Source organism: Fukomys damarensis, unplaced genomic scaffold (genome assembly GCF_012274545.1).
Source record: "Fukomys damarensis isolate Sample0158 unplaced genomic scaffold, DMR_v1.0_HiC HiC_scaffold_15, whole genome shotgun sequence".
NCBI classification, from domain to species: domain Eukaryota; kingdom Metazoa; phylum Chordata; class Mammalia; order Rodentia; family Bathyergidae; genus Fukomys; species Fukomys damarensis.
The window spans coordinates 513,646-538,464 of record NW_022900927.1 but is presented as its reverse complement, the minus strand read 5'-3'; the positions used below and the strand labels follow the sequence as shown (position 1 = coordinate 538,464).

The following is a 24,819-nucleotide window of genomic DNA, read 5'->3' as shown; positions in this document are numbered from 1 at the left end:
CCGTTATTTCTTATGGAGAAATTCATTTTGATATACAAGTGCTTTGGATTACAAGCATGTCTCTGGAACAAATTATGCTCACAAATCAAGGTTTTACTTTGCCTGAGAAAATCAACTTAATAGAGAAAAATTTTATTTTGGCTCATGGTTTCAGAAGTTTCAGTTTGTGGTTAGCTGGCTCATTGTTTTGGGAAGAATTTAATGAAAGAGGGAACATTTGGCAAAGGCAGAGCTATGCACATTATTTTGGTCAGAAAGCAGAGAGAGAAAGGAACAAGTTAGGGACAAAGGATACCCTTCAAAGGCACACCCTCAGTGAAGTACTTCCTCCAGCTAGGTCCCAGTTCCTAGTTCCCACCACTTCCCAATAGCACCACCAGCCAAAGATGAGCCTTCAACATGAGCCTTTGGGGGTACTTTCCATATCTGAACTATAATAATCTTGAAATCATCAGGTCCTGGGCCTGTCTATATTGGGAAATGTTTTAGGATAGACTCAGTTTCATGGCTTGTTATTAGTCTGTTTAGGTTTCTTATTACTTTGTGGTACAATCTTGCTATGTTATATGCACCAAGTAATATATTCATTTTTCTTACCTTTCTACTTTGTTGGCACATAGCTGTTCATAATAGTCTCTAACAATTTAATAGGCCTTAGTAATCCTGCATTTCTGGGATCTCATTTTTAATGTTTCCTTGTCTCTGATTTTTATTTAGGTCTTTTATGGTTTTGTTGTTGTTGTTGTTGTTGTTTTGTTTTCTGGTTGGTTTTTTTGGGGGGGGGATTTTTTTGGGACAGGGTCTCACTATGTAGTTGAGACTGACCTGGAACTCACTATGTAGCCCAGGCTGGTCTCGAACTCACAGCGATCCTCCTGCCTCAGCCTCCCGAGTGCTGGGATTATAGGCATGTGTCACCACACCCGGCCATGTATTTATTTTTAATCTAGCTAATGGTTTTATTTGTATATTCCAAAAATAAATTGTTTCATAATTCTTGATATTTTTTAGCATCATTTTTTTCTGCTCATATCTGTGTAACTTCTTTCCTTCAGCTAAATTTGGGTTTATTTTGTTCTTGTTCTTCTAGTTCCTTGAGTTACATTGCTATATTATTTTGTTTTTTTGGTTGGGTTTTTTTTTTTTTTTTTTTGGTACCGGGATTGAACTTGGGTCCTTGCACTTGCAAAGCAAGCCACCGAACTGCTGAGCTAAATCCCCAGCCCCATTGTTATATTATTTGAAACCTGTGTTGTTGGGGTTTTTTAAATATAAGTACTCAAACTGTAAACTTCCCTCTTAAGACTGCTTTTGATTTATTCTGTATGTTTTGGTATGTTGTGTTTCCATTTTCATTTATTTCAAGACCTTTTTTTTGTTTTTATTTTCTGAGAGAGTGTGTCACTATACAGTCCAGCTGTCCTAAAACTTGCTCTTCTCCTATCTTAACCTCCTGGATGATGGAATAACAGGTGTGTAACACCACATTTGAATTTAGTTCAAGGCATGTTGATTTTTTAATTTAATTTCTTCATTGACCCACTCATTATTCAGGAATATATTATTTAACTTCTGGGTATTTGTACAATTTCACAGTTCTTGTTAGTACTATTATTCTATTGTGAAAAATAACATTGTTTCTAGTTAAAAGTTGAAATCAAAGTGTGACTAACAACATAATGTTTGCCCATATTTTTCTTGGAGACTGGTTTTAATTACTAAAAGAGATACTAGGGCCAGGGATTTAGCTCAGGGGCACAGCATCTGCCTGGCAAGTGCAAGGTCCTGAGTATGATCCCCGGTACTAAAAAAATAAAAGAAAGAGATACTATATTATGGAGAGATGAAGAGCTGGCAAGTTATTCAAATCGAAGAAGATCCCATTTCATGCAATGTGTCCCTTCTCCATGAATGGCATACATTAGAAGTAGCAAATTTGATAGGGCTTTGAAATAAGTTTTAACATGTTTGAATTATGTCATTCCCAGAGAAATATGTGCAGAAGACCACAAGTACCTCAAATTCTCACCTTATTTAGAAGTAATATCGTTACAGGCTACTGTGGCTTGTGTTTAGATGTCCCCTCAAAGCCTCATGCAGATGAGGTGGGGCTTTCTTTTTCAGAAGGGCCTGAATCTGGAGTGTGTGATGCTGAGATTCAGGGCCTGTGATCATCAAACCACTACAAGTGAGTGATTGGTCTGGCATTGCCCTAATCCTGGTAGTCTGGATGGGATAAAGGGGGCAGACTCTGTTAAACTCTCTTGTTGCTGTTGCTGCTTCCTCCACTATGGCTGTTGCCCCTCTGTCTGCCACTCTGCCTTGGAGCCAGCCGATTATGGACTGAAACCTCTACAAACTGAGCTAAATAAATCCTTTTCCCTTTAACTTTGGGTGTCAGGCATTTTGTCTCAACAGTGAGAGAAAAGTAACTAACACAGAGATATAACTAGGAAAGTTAAAATGAAGTGCTCCAAGTGGGGTGGACTCTAATCCAACACAACTAGTGTGTGGGTTTCTTTTTAAATTTCTTTTGTTTTAAGCCATAAAATCAGTGGTATTTTGATACAGCAGCCCTAGCAAACCAATACATTTTCCCCTTGATTTTCAAAACAACATTGCTCCAATTGCAAAAATATTGGTAAAATTAGACCAGCAGACAGACACATATATATGTATTGCATTGTGACAAAAATCACCTCTAGCCTCAAACCTCTTGCATTTCAGTGCCTCTTTCTAAATCTTTCCTCTGACTTCGTATCCTCCCATCAAAAAACACCTAGAAATCAAGCAGGGCTGATGGTGGTCTAGACAGAGTTATCTTTGCTATCTGGATTTCCTGCCTCTTAAGCAAGCTTTTCAGTGGTCCAAAGGAGATCAGAGCACATGCCAAGAACTAGCCCTCTGTCAAAAACCCAAAACACTTTCTGGAAATAAAATTCCTCTAGTTTTTCTACATTTCTGACATTCACATATGAGCAACTATGTCTGTGGTATTCATTCAGATTTGGGGGAAAATATTTTCTATAATTGATAATAATATCACTCAAACCCTAATATGGATTCCACTGAAGTCAATGATGAAGTAAGTAAGAATGCCCAGTTGCCACCCCCACCCCAATGCTCTTAAGCTCCTAGACCTCGACCTCATTCCTGTGTGTGGCAAGTTTCCCTTCCAGCCACACCAGAAGCTGAAAACTCCTCCCGCTTACTTCTTATGTTATGTACGTTGGTAGAAGAAAAGAGTACACTGTTTGCCTAACAAAAGTTGCCCATCAAGAAAACGCTGTATTTCCTGTAAGAAAATTTTAGAGCTGGATAAACCCAAAACCTGTATTTCTTTATTTTTAAGCCCAAGGAGGCTTCAAAATTGCAAATTAAATAAATAAAAGAGGAGGCATACAGTGAGTGCTGAGCATATGCAAGGCCCTGAGTTCAATCCCCAGCACCACAAACAAAAGATACCAATTTCAACAAATATATTAAGGATCTGTGTGCAAGGATCTAGTAAATGTCTCTTACTTGGAGTGATAAAAAGATAAATAAAACATTTATCATTTATAATTTTCTATTATCAAGGAAACTACAAGTCTAAAACAGGAAACAAATACCTAAGCAGTGTTTTAAATGGGGTATGGTGGCTTATGACTGTAATCCCAGCACTATGGAGGCTTAAGCAGGAGGAAGTTAAATGCTAACGACCAGCCTGAGTAACATAGCAGGACACTGTCTCAAAAGCAAAAATCAATTCTAGGGTAAAAAGCAAACAAAAAGAACTGCTCTATAAGATGTGTGTGTGTGTGTGTGTGTGTGTGTGTGTGTGTGTGTGTGTGCGCATTTTCTTAGCTGTACCTAGGAACAAATGTTTTTCTCTTTCCAAATTTTTTCCTTACCTTTCACAACACTATAAGCCAACTCATTAGCTTACCTACCAAAACAATTGAGTTTTGAAGATCAGCTTTGCAATTTTCACTTCACTTTGCCCAGAAAGTCATATGCCCAAAGTTCTTACGTCAAAAACTGCCTAGTCTCAAGACCTGCTTTCAAATCGCCCAGCCGGGGCCCAAACACTTTGCTTCACTTTCTGAGACCACTCACCCTTTCTTGAGGGATGTCTTCCCTTCCTGCAATCAGCACAACTCAGTTTGGCTTTATCCTCAGGATGTTTAGCAGTTCACAGTGTTTCTTCTGACCAGCGAGAGCCTTACTGTCTGAGATTACAGGGGAGCTGTTCCTCCTTCACTCCCTGGTCACAGTGAATACTGGGAAATGCGAATATAATCTGGGTTGGTCCAGCTGAAGTCTGAAACAGGGCCGGTACTTGAGATGGGATATTGCAAATATCCAAAGCCAATTACAGAAAAAGCTAAGCAAGGTGAAGTGGGGGAGAGGTAGGATTATCCCTTCCCCATCCTCATGTGCAAAGCGACACAACTGACTACCCTGCTGCACCCTAAGATGTTTCTTATTCCTATGTCTTGGGATTGTTGGTTACTGCTTAAACGCTTCAATAAGGTATTTTAAGAGAGGCAAAACCCTCTAGCCTAGATGCCCCATTGGAAAATATAAAGGGACAGCAAACAGCTTTGCTACCACTAAAGACTCACATCCAGTGTGCACTGCCCACATACCGGATGCCTTCCTGAGCACTTCATGCAGATTCATTCAGACAGTTCTTGCTATGATTCCATAAGGTGGATACTGTTGTTGCCCTACTTCACAGATAAACTGAAGTCCAGGGAGACAGTAGTGTGGTCAATCTTGAACAGCCATGAAGTGGTAAAACTGGGACAATCCCTCAGTCAGTCTTGTTCTAAAGGTCATGCTTTTAAATAAACCCTTCTGTCGGCAGCCTCTGGTCCTTCAGAACTACGAGAGCAGATTCTCTACTTCAGTCAAAACTTCATTACAGTCAGGAAAATAGAGTCGGACTAGACCCTTGGAAGAGGCAAAGAAAGAGTGGGAATTTCATTCCACAAGCCCTTTCTGCCAGACATAATCGTTTCTATTAAACAGCATTTCCTCAGATGTAGTCTGGCAAGGGCAGGCTCTACTCTTTCAAGTTTTTCCAAAGCTGAGGGAGAGATTGGCACCATCAGGGTAGGGAAACCACAGATAAGAAAAAGCATGAAGGTAAAGAAACAGGCCCCATTAAATCTGGGCCTTTATCCCACAAAGTTGTCACAGAACAACCTATAAGCATATCTTATTTTGTTTTGTGGTACTAAGGATTGAACTCAGAGCTTTCCCTAGCCCATTTTTGGTTTTTGTTTTTTCTGTTGTTTGTTTTGTTTTTTAGGTAAGAGTTTTGCTAAATTCCCTAGGCAGAGTCTGAATTTGTGATCCTCCTTCCTTAGCCTCTCAGAATGCTGGGATTACAGTTGTGCAGCACCAAGCCTGGCTTTACCTGGGCTTTTCAGGGAGTTTATTGACCAGGAAATGTTGATGGGCAAAGAGGGCCTTGGCTCCCTCAGCCTTCACAGGTTTTCAGGCTTCTCTCCCCGCTTCCTCCCCTTGCAATCATGCCAACAAGAGGACTGCAGCACAGCCACTGCCACTCAGGCCCAGCCAAGGGACATTCTGCCGAAAGCAGAACCAGACTGGCCAATCCAGAAACCCACAGGGCAGGGAGCCTTGCTATTCCTCACCAACAGGCAAGTGTATACTTTGAACCAGTGACAACTGTATGTAGTTCTCCCTTTTGCTTTCACCCAAGTGGCAATTTTCAAGTCTCAGCGTTCTCAGCTATAAAGTGGGGATACAATTGTACTTACCACATGGGACGGATATTGAGGACTGGGTGGCTTAGATACAAGAAGCCTAACAGAGTTCCTGGTACCCAGCGAGTCATTAGTGTGGGGCATTGCTCTGCAGTATCAGCCAGCCTCCTCCCCAACCGTGTTCTGGAGTTCTTTATTCTTAGGCTGTCAAAACTCAGCTGTGCACTTGGAAGGGATGGACACCCCTAAAAACCCTAGACTTGGGAATCAATGAACCACAGATCACCACTGGGTGCAGTTGCTTGGGAAGGAGGGTTTGTTTTTTGGTTTTTTTTTGGGGGGGGTTGAGACAGAATTTTAAGTGGGTTCATTTTAAAAATCATATGTTGTGTGTGTGTGTGTGTGTGTGTGTGTGTGTGTGTGTGTGTGTGTGTGTACCCATGCGTTCTGATGCACTGGGCAAAGGCTAGAAGGAAATGAACAACTCCTGGACAGTTTCTAGTCACTGGACCCTATTTTGTAGCACTGTCCTCCATATCCCTTTCCAGCCTCAAAGCCAGAGTCATAACTACATAAAGGCCAAGAGTTATGTGTTTTAGCTTTTCTGGATTGATAAGGGGGTTTATTTTTTGACACAGGGTCTGTGTAACACAGGGTGGCCTTTAACTCACGTGAACCTTCCTGCCTCAGCCTCCCAAATGCTGGGATTACAGGCGTGCGCCATGATGTCCACCCCTTGGAGAGTTATTCAAAGTTAAGAAAAGTTTCAAAATATAGAGATCTGCTAAGCAGTGGCATTTGGACTTCACCTTTTACTCCAAAGTCTAAGGACTCGAGCTCACACTGGGGCTAACTGAAGAGGAGTCCAGGGATGCTCAGGACTCAGAGCAGTCGTGAGCACCTCTTTCCCCTACACCCTGACTGTTTTCACTATCTGCTGCCTAGCGTGGCTCTTCCCCCCAAAAGAACGATACCTCCCCTTCAGGCTTCAAAGTGTCAAGCTGGCATCCCCAGGATTCAGAAGTTTTTTCTAGAATGCCGCTTTTCCCTCCCCATTCTGACACAGCCCAGCTACATAGCTGGTAGACAGAACCTAACACAATGAAAGAAGATGCAGAACTATTTTATTTGAAGAACGTTTCTTCCAGAGTTGTAGTAACAGAGTGAATGTTGCTGCAGTGAGTGATGCAGAGGCGTTACAGTTCAAGGAACCGTAGCACAATGCTCACAGTTTAGGCCACACTTGAAATTGAGGCCTCAATATGACCCTTTTAACAACAAAAAAAATCCAACCAAATACAAGTATACATCCTATAGCCCTCAAATGACTACTAGCTAGGGCAAACACTATAGGGCCAGCTGCGAAGTACCCCTACTCTGAAGATTTCAAGACATAATAATCCAAATCACAAATTCCTTTTATCAATAATAAACTATGGCAATCAACTGATAATGTATTAGCCAACCGTACAAAAGCCATTTCAGCACCCTTTTGCTCTTCAAATTGGCCATCTATTATGCAGTCTGGATCCTGTAGGAATGGATAACAATGGTTATGTCAAGTACAGTCATCAGCACGCATGTATGTTCGTAAGGTAACACAGGAAAGAGAAAAAAACTCCTCACTGAATGAAACATACAAATGGAAAACTACTGTTTGGTAATTATCACAAATGCAAATCGACTGATTTACTGGGGACTGGTGTCTGAGTGAACAATTTTGACTAGTACTTTTCGTGAAAACGTTTTAAAAGTATAGGTGTAAACACATACACATTCAGTTTGCCTTGCTCCAAATTCTTACTTCCTGTCATCACTGCTTTCACAAGATCAGGATGCTGAGGGTCAGCAGCAAAGGCTGTGGTGCACAGTAAATGTGTCTAAATGAAGCAGATCACATATAACTTTAGTGTCTCACAAAAATGAAGTACGGAGATTAAAAAGCACACAGTAAAAGAAAGTAAAACACAGGTTATACTCAAATTTTAAGAAAAACTGTTTTCTGATTATTATCACATCGAGCAAAGGACAGGTTCAGTGAAACCTGAGAGGCTGCCAGGCCAGAGACTTCCGAGTGCCTCGTGAGGATGGGCAACTCTGGGGAGGAAGCCCTGCTTGAGACAATTCAAGTGGACATTGCTCCAAAGCTGTAAGCTCCTCAAGGTCAGAAGCTGCAGCTTATTTATGCTTGTGTTCCCGGCTCTTAACACTGTCTTGTACTGACAGACATTCAAGTAAGTGTTTCTGGTAACCAGGAAATTGGGCTGAGTCAGCTCACTGCTTTTAAAGCCATTCTGAGAGATCTACTCACTTACTCCCTTTACTCTTACATCTAAGATAGGGATGGAAAAGAGGCTTCAATCCACTCTGAGGGAGTAGTAAGGGGTGTCTGCAAGCGTTGATTTGACAGATTCTGAGATCAAATCCTGGCACAAAGTGCCCGCCACACTTCATAATTTGCTTAAATCCTATATTCCTTTTCCTGGTCTAGGAAGAAGGCATCTGACACCCATCTGCCCTCGACCACTGCCTCTTAAGTGATCTGCATCACTCAGCACTGCTCATTAAGTGCTGGTTGATAAGAAAGACCAAGGCCTTTCTTCTCCAGTTACCTCTTTGTTCAATAACGTACGGTCATACCTTCTCCGGGAATCGGAAAACAATGCACACTCTGTGCTCCATGGACAACTGTTTACTGAAAGAAAACATTTACTTCATTCTCTACACTGTAGAAGAAAAGCACTATCCACTTCAGCATAGCTTTGATATCTAAGGCATTTGGAATTACTTGGAACCTTGGGTTTTTTTTTAATGTCAGTTAATTTTCTTTGGTTTTCATGCTTCATCTTAATCCTTTTGCCTCATACTAGTATCCATCAGCTTCTCAATACTTTATTAAAACTTAACCAACACTGTTGAAGTACTTGGCTCTTACACATTCATAACAGGTGCTAAGGGGAGGAGCCACTAAGGGTGCTGAAAGAAAAGCCAGGAAGAGTGACAGGAAACCACCACCTCCTCCTCCACCCACTCAGTACCCACCCTCTGTCACCCACACTGTCCCTGTAGGGAAAGCTGCTCCCACCGGGGATCCTCCCAGAGACAATGGGAGGTCACCATCCTTCAGAAGCATCTCAAAAAAAAAACTGTGAAAAAGGAAAGAATGGGAAAAAAAAAAGTATTCTCAAAGAATAAAGGCTAGACCTAGGGGAGGAGGGCAGATTTTCAAAGAAACACTGCCTTCATTCTAAGTAGGTCTTTAACAAAACAGTGGCACCAATAAGCACAGAACTGTTAAAACTCCCCTCAAGATGTTAACACAGCTGATGTGTGCACAGAAAAGTTTTGTTTCAATCTCTAAACAAGAACTAAGTCTAATACATTCAATAAAGGAACTCTTAAAGGCAAATTATTTTTCTTACATGGTATTTCCTTTCCTTATTTTCAAGTTTAAAAATATATGTACCTATCCATCCTTCTATGCCTTGTCTTTAAAATACACAATGTCTCTTGGTCCCTGGTACAAAAAAAGAAATAGTACTGATGATTAAACACATGGACAAAGTGAAGGTATACTCTGATCCACAGAGCTCTCTTACACACCAGATTTGATGAGTGTGTATACTATACGCACACATGAACGTGTGTTTGCTTGTATACCGTGGCCTCTTCAAGAGATGGACTCCTACTAAGACTTCGTTATTCTTGGCTGCCAGCAGTGCTTGGGAAGATAGAATGTGTAACAGGAACAGATCTGTACATTTTATGATATCACTTTTCCTCAAGGAGAGCAGTTAAGAGCTTTTATTAGTTTTATTCAGCATCCATAATTGGCAAAAAAAAAAAAACCTGGAAAAATAGATGGGAATGATTTTATACAAGTTGTGGTGGGAATTAATGTATTGAAGATTCCACGCTAACATTTCATTATTGTAGGTTTCCTGGAAAAATAGTGCATGAATAAATATCTGAACACAGAGCATGACTCGGAGAAAAAGAGAATGGCAACATTAGAATTAATGTTTGTCATTAACTATGCTTCTCAAGTAAAATGATACACAGGACAGAGTATCTCTCACTTAAATGATTAATCCTATTTCAAGTAACCTAAATCTAAATTAATGCTGCTTTAAAAAGTGTCTTTACCATTCATATCAATTAGCTCTTTAACAAGCAGACATCATGAATCTAGTTTTCAATGTTTCAGAAAGCTGCTGGACCTAGTATCATATTTTGATGAAATCATGGATGTGCTCCTGTAATTTAAAAATCAGTAATTTAAAACATAATAAAGTTGGTCTCTTTTTCTTACAATTTTTCAAGTAATTAATTAAAGTAAGCTTATTTACAGCTGCTCTTGGTACACGTGACTACTTTAACATGTATTTTCCCTTTAGAAATCAGTCTCCCTGGTGTACGTGTGTGGTGCGTATGTGCGTGTGCATCCTGAACCAGAATTTTCGAAAATACTAGGTCAAGTCAGTCATGTTTCTGCTTTATTAGGCAGATAAAGAGAAGAAACCAGCAAGTTATGTCCAAAGGCTGGGAAGCGCCGAAATGCTTCCCAGCTGTCTGAAAAGATATTGTACTTTAGGAAAACGCGATGCTCCAAGCTGGTCGAGAGGGTGACATCTCTGCTCATGATGTAGATGCCATCATTATGGAGTGCGCAGGTCAGGTTCAGACCCGACTTGGACGTGTTCTCTTTGAGGTAGAGCCACTGCCGCGTGACTGTGTTGTAGGACTGCACGGTGAGCGTGTCCTCACTCTGGCTGCTTCTGCGGTTGGACCCCAGTTCGTGCAGACACCCACCCACAATGTAGATGGTCTCTTCCACAGACACCATCTGCTGCTTCCGAATGTGGACATCACAGGTTTCAAAGAGCATCCAGATGTCAGAGGTGGGGCAGTACTGCAAAATGTTCATGTTTCGGTCTGAAACAGAAAAAAGCCAAATGGTGACTCAGCCAGCAAGGGCACCGTGGCCTGCACAGGCTGTGTATAAGCATTTCATCACAGAAGGCAAAACTTTTATCAAAATGGATAAGGGAGAAACAGTTTTCCAAATGGATAGGGAAAGATGCATTTGGGTTCAGAACTGCCTGCCCGCTTCAGGCATGTCCCTTCTTGCACAGTCACAGAGTCAAACCTAGAGGAATGTACATCTGTGATGTGAACACAGTCCCTCCACGTGCTATTCTCAACCCTTTGAGCTACCTGATCAGAGTCAAAAGAATCAGAGCCCAGAGCCTCATCAATAGCTACAGAATGACTGAGTGGGTAATACAAGAGTCAGGATGGGGCTAGGACTGTAGCTCAGAGGCACCACACCTGCCTGGCAAACATAAGGTCCTGAGTTTGATCCCCAGTATGGGAATGGGGGGATTTCAGGCTGAGCTCCCCAGGTGTGGTCTTTTAAAATTTTTTCTCCCAGTACTGGGAATTGAATTTGGGACTTTTTTATGTTTTGAGACAGGGTCTGGTTTAGTTGCTCAGTCTGAGCTGAAACTTGCAATCCTGCCATAGCCTCCAAGAATGCTGGGACTACATGCGTGCATAATTACACCCAGCTTAGGGGGTCTATTCTTTATATCTGATTTTAAGAAACATGACAAGTAGCAAGGTAATGTATCCAGGTACCACCCAGAGAAAAAGACACAAAATTATAAGCAGGGGAAATATAAGTCTCATCTCCTGCCTTTTAATAACACAGACTAATTTGGCAAGTCTGATTTCCAATTTTAACACCAGAGACACACAAGCAAAGATATTTCACAGGACACTAGTGAAGGAAGGAGAAAAGACTACAGGAAAGGCTGATTTGACATATTTAATTAATGTCACTATTAATTCTCTTAATTATTTTTAATTAACACCTATGCTATCCTTTGTTGTGTTTTATTTTTTGTATCTGGAGATTGAACTCAGGCGCAGTGCCACTGAGCTAAATCCCTGGCCCACCTAAGCCACCTAAGCTACCTTCTTTAGTGAAAATCACTGCATCCTTCCTTTTTGAAAAATACTTGTGAAATTTAGACTACTAGGGATTTTTTGTTTTTCTTTTCTATAGGAAAAAAATAAATGGAGTATTCTAGCCTCTACAAGAAAAAAAAAAACAACTGGTCCCTTGTCTTTGTTGTCTAGAATTGCCTTTGCTATTCTAGGTATTTTCTGGTTCCAAATGAATTTAGGATTGTTTTCTCTAATTTTCATTGGAATTGCACTAAATCTGTGTAATAGTTTTGGAAGTAAAGCCATTTTCACTATAGCCATTTTCACCCAAGAACAAGTGATATCTTTCCATTTTCTGATTATCTTCTTCTATCTCTTTTTTTCAGAGTTCTATAGTTTTCAATGTAGAGGTCTTGAGGGCTGGGGATGTAGCTCAGTGGCCACATCTGCCTGGCAAGCACAAGGTCCTAAGTGCAATTCCCAGTACTAGAAAAACAAAAAACAGATAAACAACAACAACAAAATCAATGTAGAGGTCTTTTTTACTTTTCCTTAAACTGATTTCTAAGTATTTCATTTTTTTGGATGCTAGTGTAAAAGGTGTTATTTCCTTAATTTCTCTCTCCATGACTTACCACTCATGTACAGGAAGACTACTGATTTTTGAGTACTAAGTTTGTATCGAGCTATACTACAGACTTTGGTTATTAAGCCTAGAAGTCTTTTGGTGGAGTGTTTTGGGTCTCCTTTGTAGAGTATGATGTCATATGCAAACATAATTTAACTTCTTTTCCTATCTTTTTTCCTTTTCCTTCTTATCTAATTGCTGTGGTTAATGTTTCCAGAGCTATACTGAACAAGAGTAGTGATAGTGGACATCCTTGTCCTGTTCCTGATTTTAGAGTGAAAGCTTTTAGTTTTTAGTTTGATGTTACTATTGATTTTTTGTAGATGGCTTTTATCATAATAAGATAAAGACCACAAAGACCATCCATTCAAGTTTTCTGTAGGGTTTTTATCATGAATAGATATTGGACATCATCAAATGCTTTTTCTTTGTCTACTGAGATCATATGGTTTGTCTTTGGCTCAGTTAATATACTGTATTAAATTTACTGATTTGCAGATACTGAACCATCGCTGCATCCCTGGGGTGAATCCTACTTGGTCAGGATGTATGATCTTCTTGATGATTTGCTGCATTCTGTTTGCCAGTATCTTACTGAGAATTTTTGCATCTATGTTCATTAGGGAGATTGATCTGTAGTTCTCTTTTTTCATTGGATCTTTCTCTGATTTTAGAATCAAAGTAATACTTGTTTCCAGGTATGAATTTAGGAGTATTTCTTCTCTTTCGATTTCACCAAAGAGTTTGAGAAGTACTGGCATTAGGTCTTCTCTCCAAATTTCTTATAGAATTCAGCAGTGAATCCATAAGAGCCTGGGATTATCTTTGTTGGTAGGTTTTTAATTACATCTTAATTTCACTGATTGGTTTATTTGAAATTTGGTATTTTCTTATTCAATTTTGGTAATTCGTATGCATCTAGAAATCTGTCCATTTCTTCAGTGTTTTCCATCTTATTAGAATCCAGGTTCATGGGGCAGGGATTTAGCTCAGTGGTGCTGCCACCTGTCTCACAAGCACAAGGACCTGTGATCGATCCCTGGTACCATAAACAAAACAAAACAAAACCCTGAAAATCTGGGTTCTTGAAGTAGGTACTGATGATCTTCTGGATTTCTGCAGGACGTAGTGATTTCACCCTTTTCATTCCTACTTTCATGGATTTGAGTCTTTTCTTTCATTTTATTGGTAAGGTTGGCTAAGGGTTTGTCAATTTTATTTAATTTTTCAAAGAAACAATTCTTCAATTCATTGATCTGTTGTATCATTTTCTTGTCTGAATTTCATTAAGTTCTGCTCTGATCTTTATAATTTCCTCACTTGTACAAGCTTTGGGTTTGACTTGGTCTTTTTTTTTTTTTTGGTTTTTTTGAGACGGGGTATGACTATGTCATTCAGACAGCTCTGGAACTCAACTGTGTAGCCCAGGCTGGTCTCAAACTCACAGTAATCCTCCTGCCTCAGCCTCCCAAGTGCTGGCCTGATTTGGTCTTTTTCTAGAAGCTTGAGATTCAATGTTAGATTTATTTGAGCATGCACTGTCTTCCTGATATGGGTCTTCACTGCTGTAAATTTCCTTCATTGCACTGCTTTCATTGTCTCCTACACATTCTAGTATATTGTATTGGCATTATCATTTAATTGTAGAAACTGTCTAATTTCTTCAATTTCATCTGTGACCCACTGGTTGTTCAGAAGGGTATTAATTTCCATTTGTTCTTGTGGTTTCTTTTGCTATTGATTTCCAATTTCATTGCACTATGATCTGATAATATACATGGGATAATTTCAATTTCTTTGCATTTATTTAAGCATATTCTTAAGCTAGTATGTGGTCTATTTTGCAGATTTTCCAGTGTGCAGTTGAGAAGAATGTGTATTCTGATGTTGTGGGTTGGGACACTCTGTAGACATCTACTAACTCCATTTGTTCAAAAGTTTGGTTCCATTCCAATAATCCATTATTGATTTTTTTGTCTAGTCAATCTGCCTGCATGAGACAGTGGGGCACTGAGGTCCCCTACTACAACTCTATGAGTGCTTACTTGATTTTTCATATCTATTAATATTTCTTTTATAGAATGGAATGCACTAGTATTTGGTGCAAATTTATTTATGATTGTTATCTCTTCCACCTGGAGTGTTCTCTCTTAGTCAGTCTTGGCTTGAAATCCACTTTGTCTGCAAATAGAATAGCTACCCTTGATTTTTTCTGGGTTCCTGTTACACAGAGTACTTTTTTACATCTTCTGACTTTGAGTCTATGAATTTCTTTTTTATTTAAATATGTTTCTTATATGAAGCACACTGTTGGATCTTGCTTCTTAATCCACTCCGCCAGTCTGTTTCTTTTGATTGGTGAACTGAGACCATTAACATGTGATAAAAACAGCAAAACACTGGCAAAAAAAAAAAGATCAAAAGCACAGAAGAAACTGTTGTTATCTAAAAAAGTGGAAGAATTCACTATATTTGTGAAGGCTTTGGTCAAAGAGTTACAAAACCATGTCCACATGATATGGCAAAAACTCAGAGAGGTTAAAAAAATGCAGAAAAACAGAGAAGCTTGTAAAAGTTCAACCCATAAAGCTCAGACCTCAGCAGCTTCTATCCTGAACATTTCATGATCAGATCAAGGAAATACTGGACACAGAAGATGAAGTGGAAATGAAAAGACAAAGATAGATGCTCAAATAACAAAGAACGGCTGATGTACATTTAGAAATTTCTTGAAGGACAGCTTCCTTTTGCCTTGTATTTCCTAGAAGGAGTACTGGAGAAAATGAGAACAAGAAACTATTTGGGGGATATTTTGCAATTATGAATGATAATATAGAGGAGAAACTGAGAGCTTTTTCTGCAGATGTGAAAACTTTTTTGTGTTATGATTGGAAAACATATATTGCAATCTTGATACAGTATTTGCTACAACTATCAATAGGTTCAATACCAAAATACATCTCTGAAATTAATTAATTGCTTTACAAGTGAAAGTAATTAAGTACATAGTCACTTAAAAGGAAATAGTATAGCATTTGATTGTTGAATACAGATATTACCACAAATCAATGCAAACTTAAAAATTATTTTTCCAATGCTTTGGAAGAAACTAGAACAAATTTGGCACACACAAATTAATCAGTATAAAAAGAAAATGATGTAAACTAAGGGCTCAATGTTTTACATTTTACTTTAAAAACTAGACTTTTTACATAAAACTTCTATAAATAGTCTTAAGGGGGACCCAGTGAACAACATATTTGTACTATAAGCAAGCACAGAATAAAGCATCCATAACTTATGGATAACCACTTAGTGAAACAAACTGCATGGTCTAATTTTATCTATTCTTGCTGATATAGTGGATCATACAGAAAAGACTTTTTCTTGAATGATTTGCCAAATATAAAAACACCCCTCTTCCAATCACAAGGTTTGTGTAGTCATATAATTTAACAAGAAGCTACAGTACAAACACAGTGCATACAGTTAGGCTTTAGAACGTACATGGTGCTCAGCTAAATAAAGTTGCTTTCTTTAAAAAAAAAAAGACCCAAGGATCAATGGAACAGATTAGAAGATGCAGAAACAACTCCAAACACACTTAACCACCTATCTTTGATAAAGGAGCCAAAAACCTTTACTGAAACAAAGATAGCTCCCTTAGTAAATGGTGCTAGAAATACTGGGTTTCCACTTGCCAAAGATTAAAACTAGACCTATATCTTTCACCATGCACTAAGACAGATTAAGTAGAACTTTTGAAGACATTGGTCAAGGCAAAAACTTTAGGAACAAAGCCTCAATCACACAGGAAATATCACAAAGAATCAACAACTGGGATCTCATCTTATTAAAAAGCTTTTGCACAGCAAGAGAAACTATCAACAAAATGAAGAGACAACCCATAGTTTGGGAAAAAATTCTGCCAGCTGTTCCTCAGACAAAAGCCTAATGTCTACAATATATAAAGAACTTAATAAAATCAGATTCCCCCAAATTTAAAGACCCAATCCAAAAATGGGTATCTGAAATGAATAAACGTTTCTCACATAAAGAAGTACAAACAGCAAATATATTAAAAACTGTTCAACATCACTAGTCATTCATGAGCTGCAAATTAAAATGAGATTCCATCTCACTCCAGAAAGAATAGCTGCTATCCACAAATCTACCAATAACAAATGCTGGTGGGGCTGTGGGGAAAAAGGAGCCCCTACTCCACTGCTGGTGGGAATATAGACTGGTACAACCACTAAGGAAATCAGTGTGAAATTAAAATCCAAGTGGATTAAAGATCTAAATATTAAAACAGAAACACTAAACCTGCTGGAAGATAAGTTAGGCAGAACTCTGGAAGACATTGGCATAGGAAAAGATTTTATGAACAAATCCTCAGTTGCATGGGAAGTAGCAGAAAGAATCAACAACTGGGATCTCATCTTATTTAAAAGCTTCTGCACTGCAAAAGAAACCACCATCATCAACAGAACTAAGAGACCACCTACAATGTGGGAAAACATTTTTACCAGCTGCTCCTCAGACAAAGGACTATTATCTAGAATATATAAAGAACTCAAAACAATCAGCCCCCGCCAAATATAAAGACCCCATTCAAAAATGGGCATTTCTCAGACAAAGAAGTAAAAGCAACAAGTAAATATATGAAAAAATGTTCCACATCACTGGTCATTCAAGAGATGCAGATGAAAACAACACTGAGATTCCACCTCACCCCATAAAGAATAGTTGCAATCAAGAAATTAACCAATAACAAATGTTGGCGGGGTTGTGGGGAGAAAGGGACCCTTCTCCATTGTTGGTGGGAGTGCAGACTGGTGCAACCACTATGGAAATCAATATGGAGATACCTCAAAGAGCTGTAACTAGAGGTTCCATTTGACCCAGCCATCCCTCTGCTGGGTATCTTTCCAAAAGAATTAAAAGAATCATATCACAGTAACAAACGTGCACCTATGTTTATAGCACCACAGTTTGTAATAGCTAAAACATGGAAACAGCCCATTTGCCCATTAGTTGGAAACTGGATAAAGAAGATGTGGTTTTTCTATAAAATGGACTACTACTCAACCATAAAGAATGAGAAATTAGAGTCATTCATAGGAAAATGGATAATTTTGAGGATATACTCCTAAGTGAAATAAATAAGTCACACATGTGTAAATATGGAATACTTTCTGTGGTGTGAAAAACTATAATAGTACACAAGATCGTAATGAGATAATTAACAATGTGAAATAGGAAGAAAAGGGCTAAAGGTGTAGGGAAAGTGGGAAGGGTTAGGGAAAGGTAATAAGGGAATAGAAAAAAGTATGAGAAAATGAAAAAATGGAAATGAAGTGTTTGTAAAGGGGGAAGGGAGGAGGGGATGAAGGGAGGGCAGGGACAAGGGGAAAAAATGAGAACCAAGACCTGTCATGTAAAGGTACAAGATCCCAGTAATTAATGTACTGTACTGTATACCTAGAATATACCAATAAACTCAATAAAAAGAAGAAAAAAAAAAGGAAATCAGTGTGGAGATTCCTCAAAGAACTAAAACTGGAGGTTCCATTTGACCCAGATATTCCCCTTCTTGGGAGAGAATTAAAAGCATCATACTACAGTGATACATGCACACTCATATTTATAGTGACAGAGTTTATAATAGCTAAATCATGAAAACAGCCCATCAAGCAATGGATGAATAAAGAAGATTTTTTATACAATGCAGTACTACTCAGCCATAAAGAAAAATAAACTTGAGACATTTCTAGGTAAATGAATTCACCTTGAGATCATACTTTTTTTTTTTTTTTTTTTTTTGTACCAGGGATCAAACTCAGGTCTTTAGACTTGCAAAGCAGGTGCTAGAACCACTGAGCTAAATCCCCAGCCCCAAGATCATACTCTTAAGTGAAATACACTGGATCAGGCACACATGTAAACACCACAGCATTATTCTGGTGTGATGAACTGAACATGTAAACAAGAACTAAAATGTATAACAGATATTGAGAAACAGGAATGTTCACATGGGTAGGGGAACTAGGGAGCAGCCAGGGGAAAAAGGAAGGGAAAGGGAAAAAATGAGAAAAGAAGGAAGAGGTGGAAACAAAGCTTTTGCAAATAAGGAGGGGGACAGGAATTGAAGAGAAGGTAGGGGAATGTGAAAAACATGAAAATTGAGATATACCACGTACAGGTACAAATTACTTTTTGATGAATATGATCATTATATATACCTAAATTGTACCCCAAAAACCTAATTCATTTAAAAATTTTTTTTCTTTTTTGGGTTTTGATAAACACTGTGGGACAGGTTGGCCTGAGAAAGGCATACAACTAAAGCCTATAGCATTTCTATTGCTGCAGAAGCTGGTAGAAAGACAGCTCACACCAGGCATGGGCCACATGCCGGTCATTGACGCTGCTTTGGCGGAGGGATCAGAAGTTCAAGACCAGCCTGGGCAACTTAGTAAGACCTTGTCTCAAAACAAAAAGAGCTGGGGATGTAAGTGTCAGAGCACTTGCTATGCATGTACAAAGCCCTGGTTTAGCCCCCAGTACTGAGACAGACAGATGGATATGAGTGGGGCAGAGACAGAGATGCAGTGACAGGAACAGAGACAGAGAGACACAGAACATTCATTTTCTCATGGGTTGCAGCCTCCTCCTTCAGCCCTTCCTCTTGAGACATAAAAACTCACGCACATTTGGCAATGCTTAGACATCCCCACAGCCTGTCATACATGGCGGTGCGTGCCTGTAATCCCAGAATTCTAGTAGGCTCAGGCAGGAGGATTACAATTTCAATACCTGTCTGGACAACTTGGCAAGACCCTGTCTCAATATTTAAAAACAAAAACAGAACAAAACAAACAAAACAAAAACTTTTTTAAAACCTAGAGTTGTAGCTCAGTGTGAAGGCAATACAGTAAAAAGAAAAGAGCTCCACAGCCCTATCTGGTACCAAGCACTTTCAGGGAGGGCTCAGAGAGATCAACATGTATACATGTCCCTATGCCTATGGAAACTTCAGAATGTCACAGCTGCGGGAAGCTGTGGATTTGCATCCATGTTCAGACCTTTGCATACCCTTCTCTACTGCAGCTCTCAGATGAAGCTCATATAGGAGATGGCCAAAAGGAGTTTGGGTACCTGTCACCAATGGTGTTCCTGATCAGTAACTACCCAGTGAATGAACAAAGTACTCATTCAAGGGACATTTCTCAGTTCCAGGCCTGAAGGTCTCTCAGGTCTTTTGCAAATGTTCTCTCTCCTCACCCAACAAAGGCTTGGGGTACTGAGGCAGTCTGAGTTACTGGGACAATTTAGTTTCTACATCTAAAATTGACTCTGAAATTTCAAAACTCGCCTTTCTTCCTTTAGTTATTGTGACTTTCTACTGAACTCTCTTCATTTATTTAGTGCTTGCCAAAATATTAAGATAATGAAATAGCTATCATAAAAATCATAAGCTATTACTTATTATATCTTTAAAGTCTCTTTTGACAAAGTCCAACACCAGTTCCTGATTAAAAAAAAAAAAAATGCCAGGCATGGTGGTGCATGCCTGTAATCCCAGCACTCAGGAGGCTGAGGCAGGAGGATCGCTGTGAGTTCGAGACCAACCTGGGCTACATAGTAAGTTCCAGTTCAGTCTCAACTTCAAAAAAAACAAAAACAAAAAACAAAACAAAAAAACCCACAAGAAACTAAATACAAGGTCTTTTTCTCAATCTGATAAAAGCTATCCATGACAAACCAACAGCCAGCATCATACTAAATGGACAAAAACTGAACTAAAATCAGAAATTTGACAAGAATGTCCATCCACTTTTATCACTCCTGTATTTCTGGAAACACGAGCCAGAGCAATCAGACAAGAGAAACAAATAAAAGAAATAAAAATAGGAAAGGAAGAAATGAAATTATCATTACTTGCAGATGACATGATACTCTGTATAGAAGACCCCAAAAACTCCATCAAAGACTCCTAAAATTAGTAAGCAAATTTGGCAGCATACCAGGATACAAAGTCAACACTCAAAAATCAATAGCATTCCTACAGACAAATAACATGCTCACTGAGAGAGAACTTAGGGAAACTACACTTTTCACAATAGCAACCAAAAAATTAAACACTGAAGAATCAATCTAATGAAGGAAGTAGAAGACCTTTACACTGAAAACTGTGGTACTCTGAAAAAGGAGATCAAAGAGGATATGAGAAAATGCAAAGATATCCTCTGTTCTTGGATAGGCAGAATCAATATAGTGGAAATGGCCATACTTGCAGATTTAATGCAATCCCAATAAAAATACCAACAGCACAGCTCATAGAACTGGAGAAAACAATCCTAAAATTTATTTGGAACCTAAAGCAACCCAGAATAGCAAAGGCAATTTTAGGCAATAAAGGCAAGCCAGGTGGCATCAAAGTCCCTGATCTGAAGTTACTACAAAGCTACCATGATAAAACAGCATGAAAAAACTGACAGACAAAAATAAAGAAAAACAGATTTAAGGATCAATGGAACAGAATAGAAGATGGGGAAACAACTTCAAGCATACGGAGCTACATTATCTTAAATAAAGGGGCCAAATACCTTCCCTGGAAGAAAGCCTCTTTAGTAAACAGTGTTGGAAAAACTGGATTTCTACATGCCAAAGATTAAAACTAGACCCATATCTTTCATGACGCACTAAACTAAAGTTGAAATGGATCAAAGATCTAAAGGATAAAACAAAAGCACAATGTGGTAGAAGTCCTATTGGTAGAACTTTTGAAGATATAGGTGTAGGCAAAGACTTTGTGAACAAAACTCTGACTGCACAGGAAATAACACAAAGAATCAACAACCAAGATCATGTATTTTAAAACTTATAAAGCAAAAGCAAACCACCGACTGCCAGGCCTGTAATCAAAGCACTTGGGAGGCTGAGGCAGGAGGATTTCCAAGTGGGAAGCCAACCTAGACTACATAGTGAGTTCAAGGCCAGTGTCAAATACTAAAAGAAAGAAAAAAAGAAATTACCAATAGAGTAAAGAGACAAACCACAGTATGGGACAAAATTTTTACCAGGTACTCCCCAGACAAAGGACTAAGAACTAAAAAAAAAAACAGACCTCCCAAATTTAAAACCCAATTCAAAAATGGGCATCAGAAATGGATACTTCTCAGATGAAGAAGTGCAAACAGCAAATAAATGTATTTTTTAAAATGTTCAACATCAAACTTGTCATTCATGTAATGTAAAGTAGAACAACACTGAGATTCCATCTTACTCCAGAAAGAACAGTTGCCATTGAGGCAGTGGGGGAAAAGGAACACTTCTACATTGCTGATGAATGTAAATTGGTACAACCACTGTAGAAATCAGTGTGGAGAGTTTCCATTTCAGCCTGCAATTCCCCTTCAAGGTATCTTACCAAAAGAGTTAAAAGCATCATACCACAATGATATATGCACACCCATGTTTATAACAGCACTCTTTGTTGTTCTTTTGAAACAGCATCTTGCTATGTAGTTCAGGCTGGCCTTGAACTCCACAATGTAGCCAAGGCTGGCATCAAACTCCTGCCTTAGCTTTCTGAATGCTGGTATAGCAACACAATTTGTAATGGTTAAATCTTGGAAACAGCCCAGATGCGCATCAGTGGATGAATGGCTTTTAAAAATATAGTTTTTACATACAGTGGAGTACTACAGTCAGTCATACAGAAGGATAAACTTAACATTTTTACGTAAGTGGATGCACTCGAGAACATAATTTTAAGTGAAATAAATCAGACACACACATTTAAATATCGCGTTTGTCATGTGAGAAGCCTAAAGGCTAAATTAAGATGACAATGATGACAGATACTGGGAAGTAGGAAGAAAATGTTCACATGGGAATGGGAACAAGGGAGAAAGAGGGGGAAGGGAACAGGAATTTAAAAAATAAGAATGGAAAGAAAACAAAAGAAACAAAGTTTTGTAAGGAGAGGGGAAGAAGGATTAAAGGGGAGAGATGGGAATGGAAAAAAAACAAACCAAGATTTATTATGTGCTGGTACAAGTTTTTTATGACAAATGTGATCATTACACATGTCAAAAGTGTTCCAATACAATTAATTTTAAAAAATAAATCTTTGAAGTCTCACTTTAGAAATCCATAGTAAAAATCCAACTGATTTTTTTTTTCTTTTTTCTTTCTTTCAAATAACATGCTGACTTGTCTGAAACACAGGGAACCATTAGGAAGCACAGAGGGGCGGGGAGAGCGAGAGGACGACGTGAGAGGACAAGCAGCTGCCCCGCCCTCTGAACTAGTAAATGAGCTTTCAACCCTTACAAAAACACCCCTCCATCCACGTCACCCAACCATCCCAGCATGATCTTTGGCAAGGGGGTTCCAAGACAGAAATCACAGTGGGTGGCCCTGGGGAGAAGGCATACCAGTGGTGGCCTGTGAAGCTACAAACACACATGAAGGGTTTTCCAGGTCAGATCGAAGGAATATTTGCTCAGCTAGGGTCATGAAAAATAGGAAATCTACCACCACTGCTGCCTGTTGATGCTCACAGCTCTTGCTAGAAGAGCAGTTGCAGGACATGTGTTGTTAGGTCAAGCCACAGAATGTATGCCACGGTGCTAAGGAGGACTCAAATCCCAGAAATGCTCATAGGTCTATAACATGGCTGCCTAATCTCCTAAGAGAAAAGAGACAAACAGGAGTTTAGGGGTGGCAGGAGGCTATGCTATCTAAGTACATAAAGTTGACTACTGTAACCTAAACACCAAAGCTGAAGGTAAAAGAAGTATCTTGTAAGTCTGAGGTTTTTAATTATAAATTAATTATAAAGAAAAGGCTAGCAATTATATTTAGTGTAGGTCACAAGGTGGGGTTATTAAAAACAGCTCCCCAGGGACGAAAATTTGGAATAGAGAAAAAATTTTAAAACCCTCACTGCTTGCAATGCACCAAGCGCTCTGCCACTGCCTCTCCTAAAATGCACTAAGACAGGCACCACCACCTGCAGTGGCTTGGACAGCGGCCCCCAGAAAGACTGCCTACCTCCTAATCAGAATTTATAAAAGGGATTTTCTGTGGAAAAGGTTCTCTGCAGATATAATGAAGAATATTAAGATAAGACTATTCTGGAGCCCCCAGACCGGCCCCAAGTTCAGTGAAAAGTGTCCTGATAAGACATAGAAGAGACCACACAGGCCGTGCGAGGTCAGGCAGAGACTGGGCAGGGAATACTAGAAACCAGGAAAAGTTAGAGAATAATTCCCTGAGGCCTACAGGAGGAACAGCTTCCTCTAAGGTTCCCTGATTCCTGCCTTCTGGTCTCCTACCTCCTGTTTTAGCTTGTTGAGTTTGCTGATTTGCTACGGAAGCTACAGAAAAGTAAAACACTGCCCACCATCCTCCCCAGTGAGTCAATGTTTTACAAGTTTCTAAGTGGTAAAGTATTTTGCTGTCTAAAGAAAAGAGAGGGAGGGAAGGAAGGAGGAGGAGCAGGGAGAGAGAGGTTGGGAGAGAGAGGAGGAGGAAAAGAAAAAAGCTAAATGCTCATAAAACATTTACATTTATTTCCCTAACATTAATCTCCAAAAGACAACACATTTTTTTATATAGAAAAAACATCTCTCAACTACTTGAGTATTATATTAGTATGTGTATCTCTGCCCTTTACAAAGTGGCATGTGGTTGCCTGCAGCCTAGCAGGGTCATCAAAACACCTAAACACCTGTCACCAGCTGGGGCTACAGAGGTCTGTCCTGCCCGTACTGCACCCACATTAGGGCTGGGTTACTTCACTGTATCACTGCAAGGCCCCTCTACCACTTGAGTGTGGCTGGATGTCCTGAGTCCAGCTACATCTTTCCTGTAAGTTCTGGCTCTGTAAAATTAGACAGGCCAAATACAGAAATACATCTCCTTGACCAAGAGAGACTTGGAGGCAAGTTCTTCAAGGGAGAAGACAGTGGAAAAGGAAAGTCTTCTGTTCCTCTCACCACAACCAAGCTGCTTACCACCACCATCATCTGACAGATCTCCACCGAGTACAGCAGCTAGAGAATTCTTTTATTTCCAAGTTACTAACCATAAAATGCTCACCAAAACAAATGAAAAATAAAACTGAGGGTGTAGCACAGTGACAGAGTACAATTGCAAGTGCAAGGCCCTGGATTTGATCACCAATGCCAAAGGGAGGGGAAGACAAGAAGGGGAAAAACAACATTGAACAGTTCTGATGCCAAAGGGATCTCCCACTGAGTTGGGCACAGTGGCTCAGGCCTGTAGTCCCTACTTCTCAAGAGGCTGAGACAGGAGGATCACTTGGGCCCAGGAATTCAAGACCAGCCTAGGCAATACTGGGATCCCATCTCAGAAACGAAACAAAACAAAACAAAAAGGGGGGGCGGGGATTTAGCTCAGCAGTTCCACCACCTGCCTGGCAAGCGCAAGGATCCAAGTTTGATCCCCAGTACGAAAAAAAAGAAAAAAAAAAAAAAAAAA

At 39.4% G+C, this 24,819-nt stretch overlaps 1 protein-coding gene across 1 annotated transcript in view; it reads right to left on the bottom strand.

Annotated features, from left to right (window-relative positions):
* Nucleotides 1-9,257: 9,257 nt before the first annotated feature.
* The window catches only part of Klhl42 (kelch like family member 42), a gene marked incomplete at its 5' end in the record, with an annotated part of 43,967 nt that continues 28,405 nt past the window's right edge, over nucleotides 9,258-24,819 (bottom strand). The window contains one exon of the mRNA XM_010629005.3: nucleotides 9,258-10,655. Coding sequence (XP_010627307.3) covers nucleotides 10,204-10,655 — 452 coding nt within the window. The remainder of the gene's footprint in view (nucleotides 10,656-24,819) is intronic.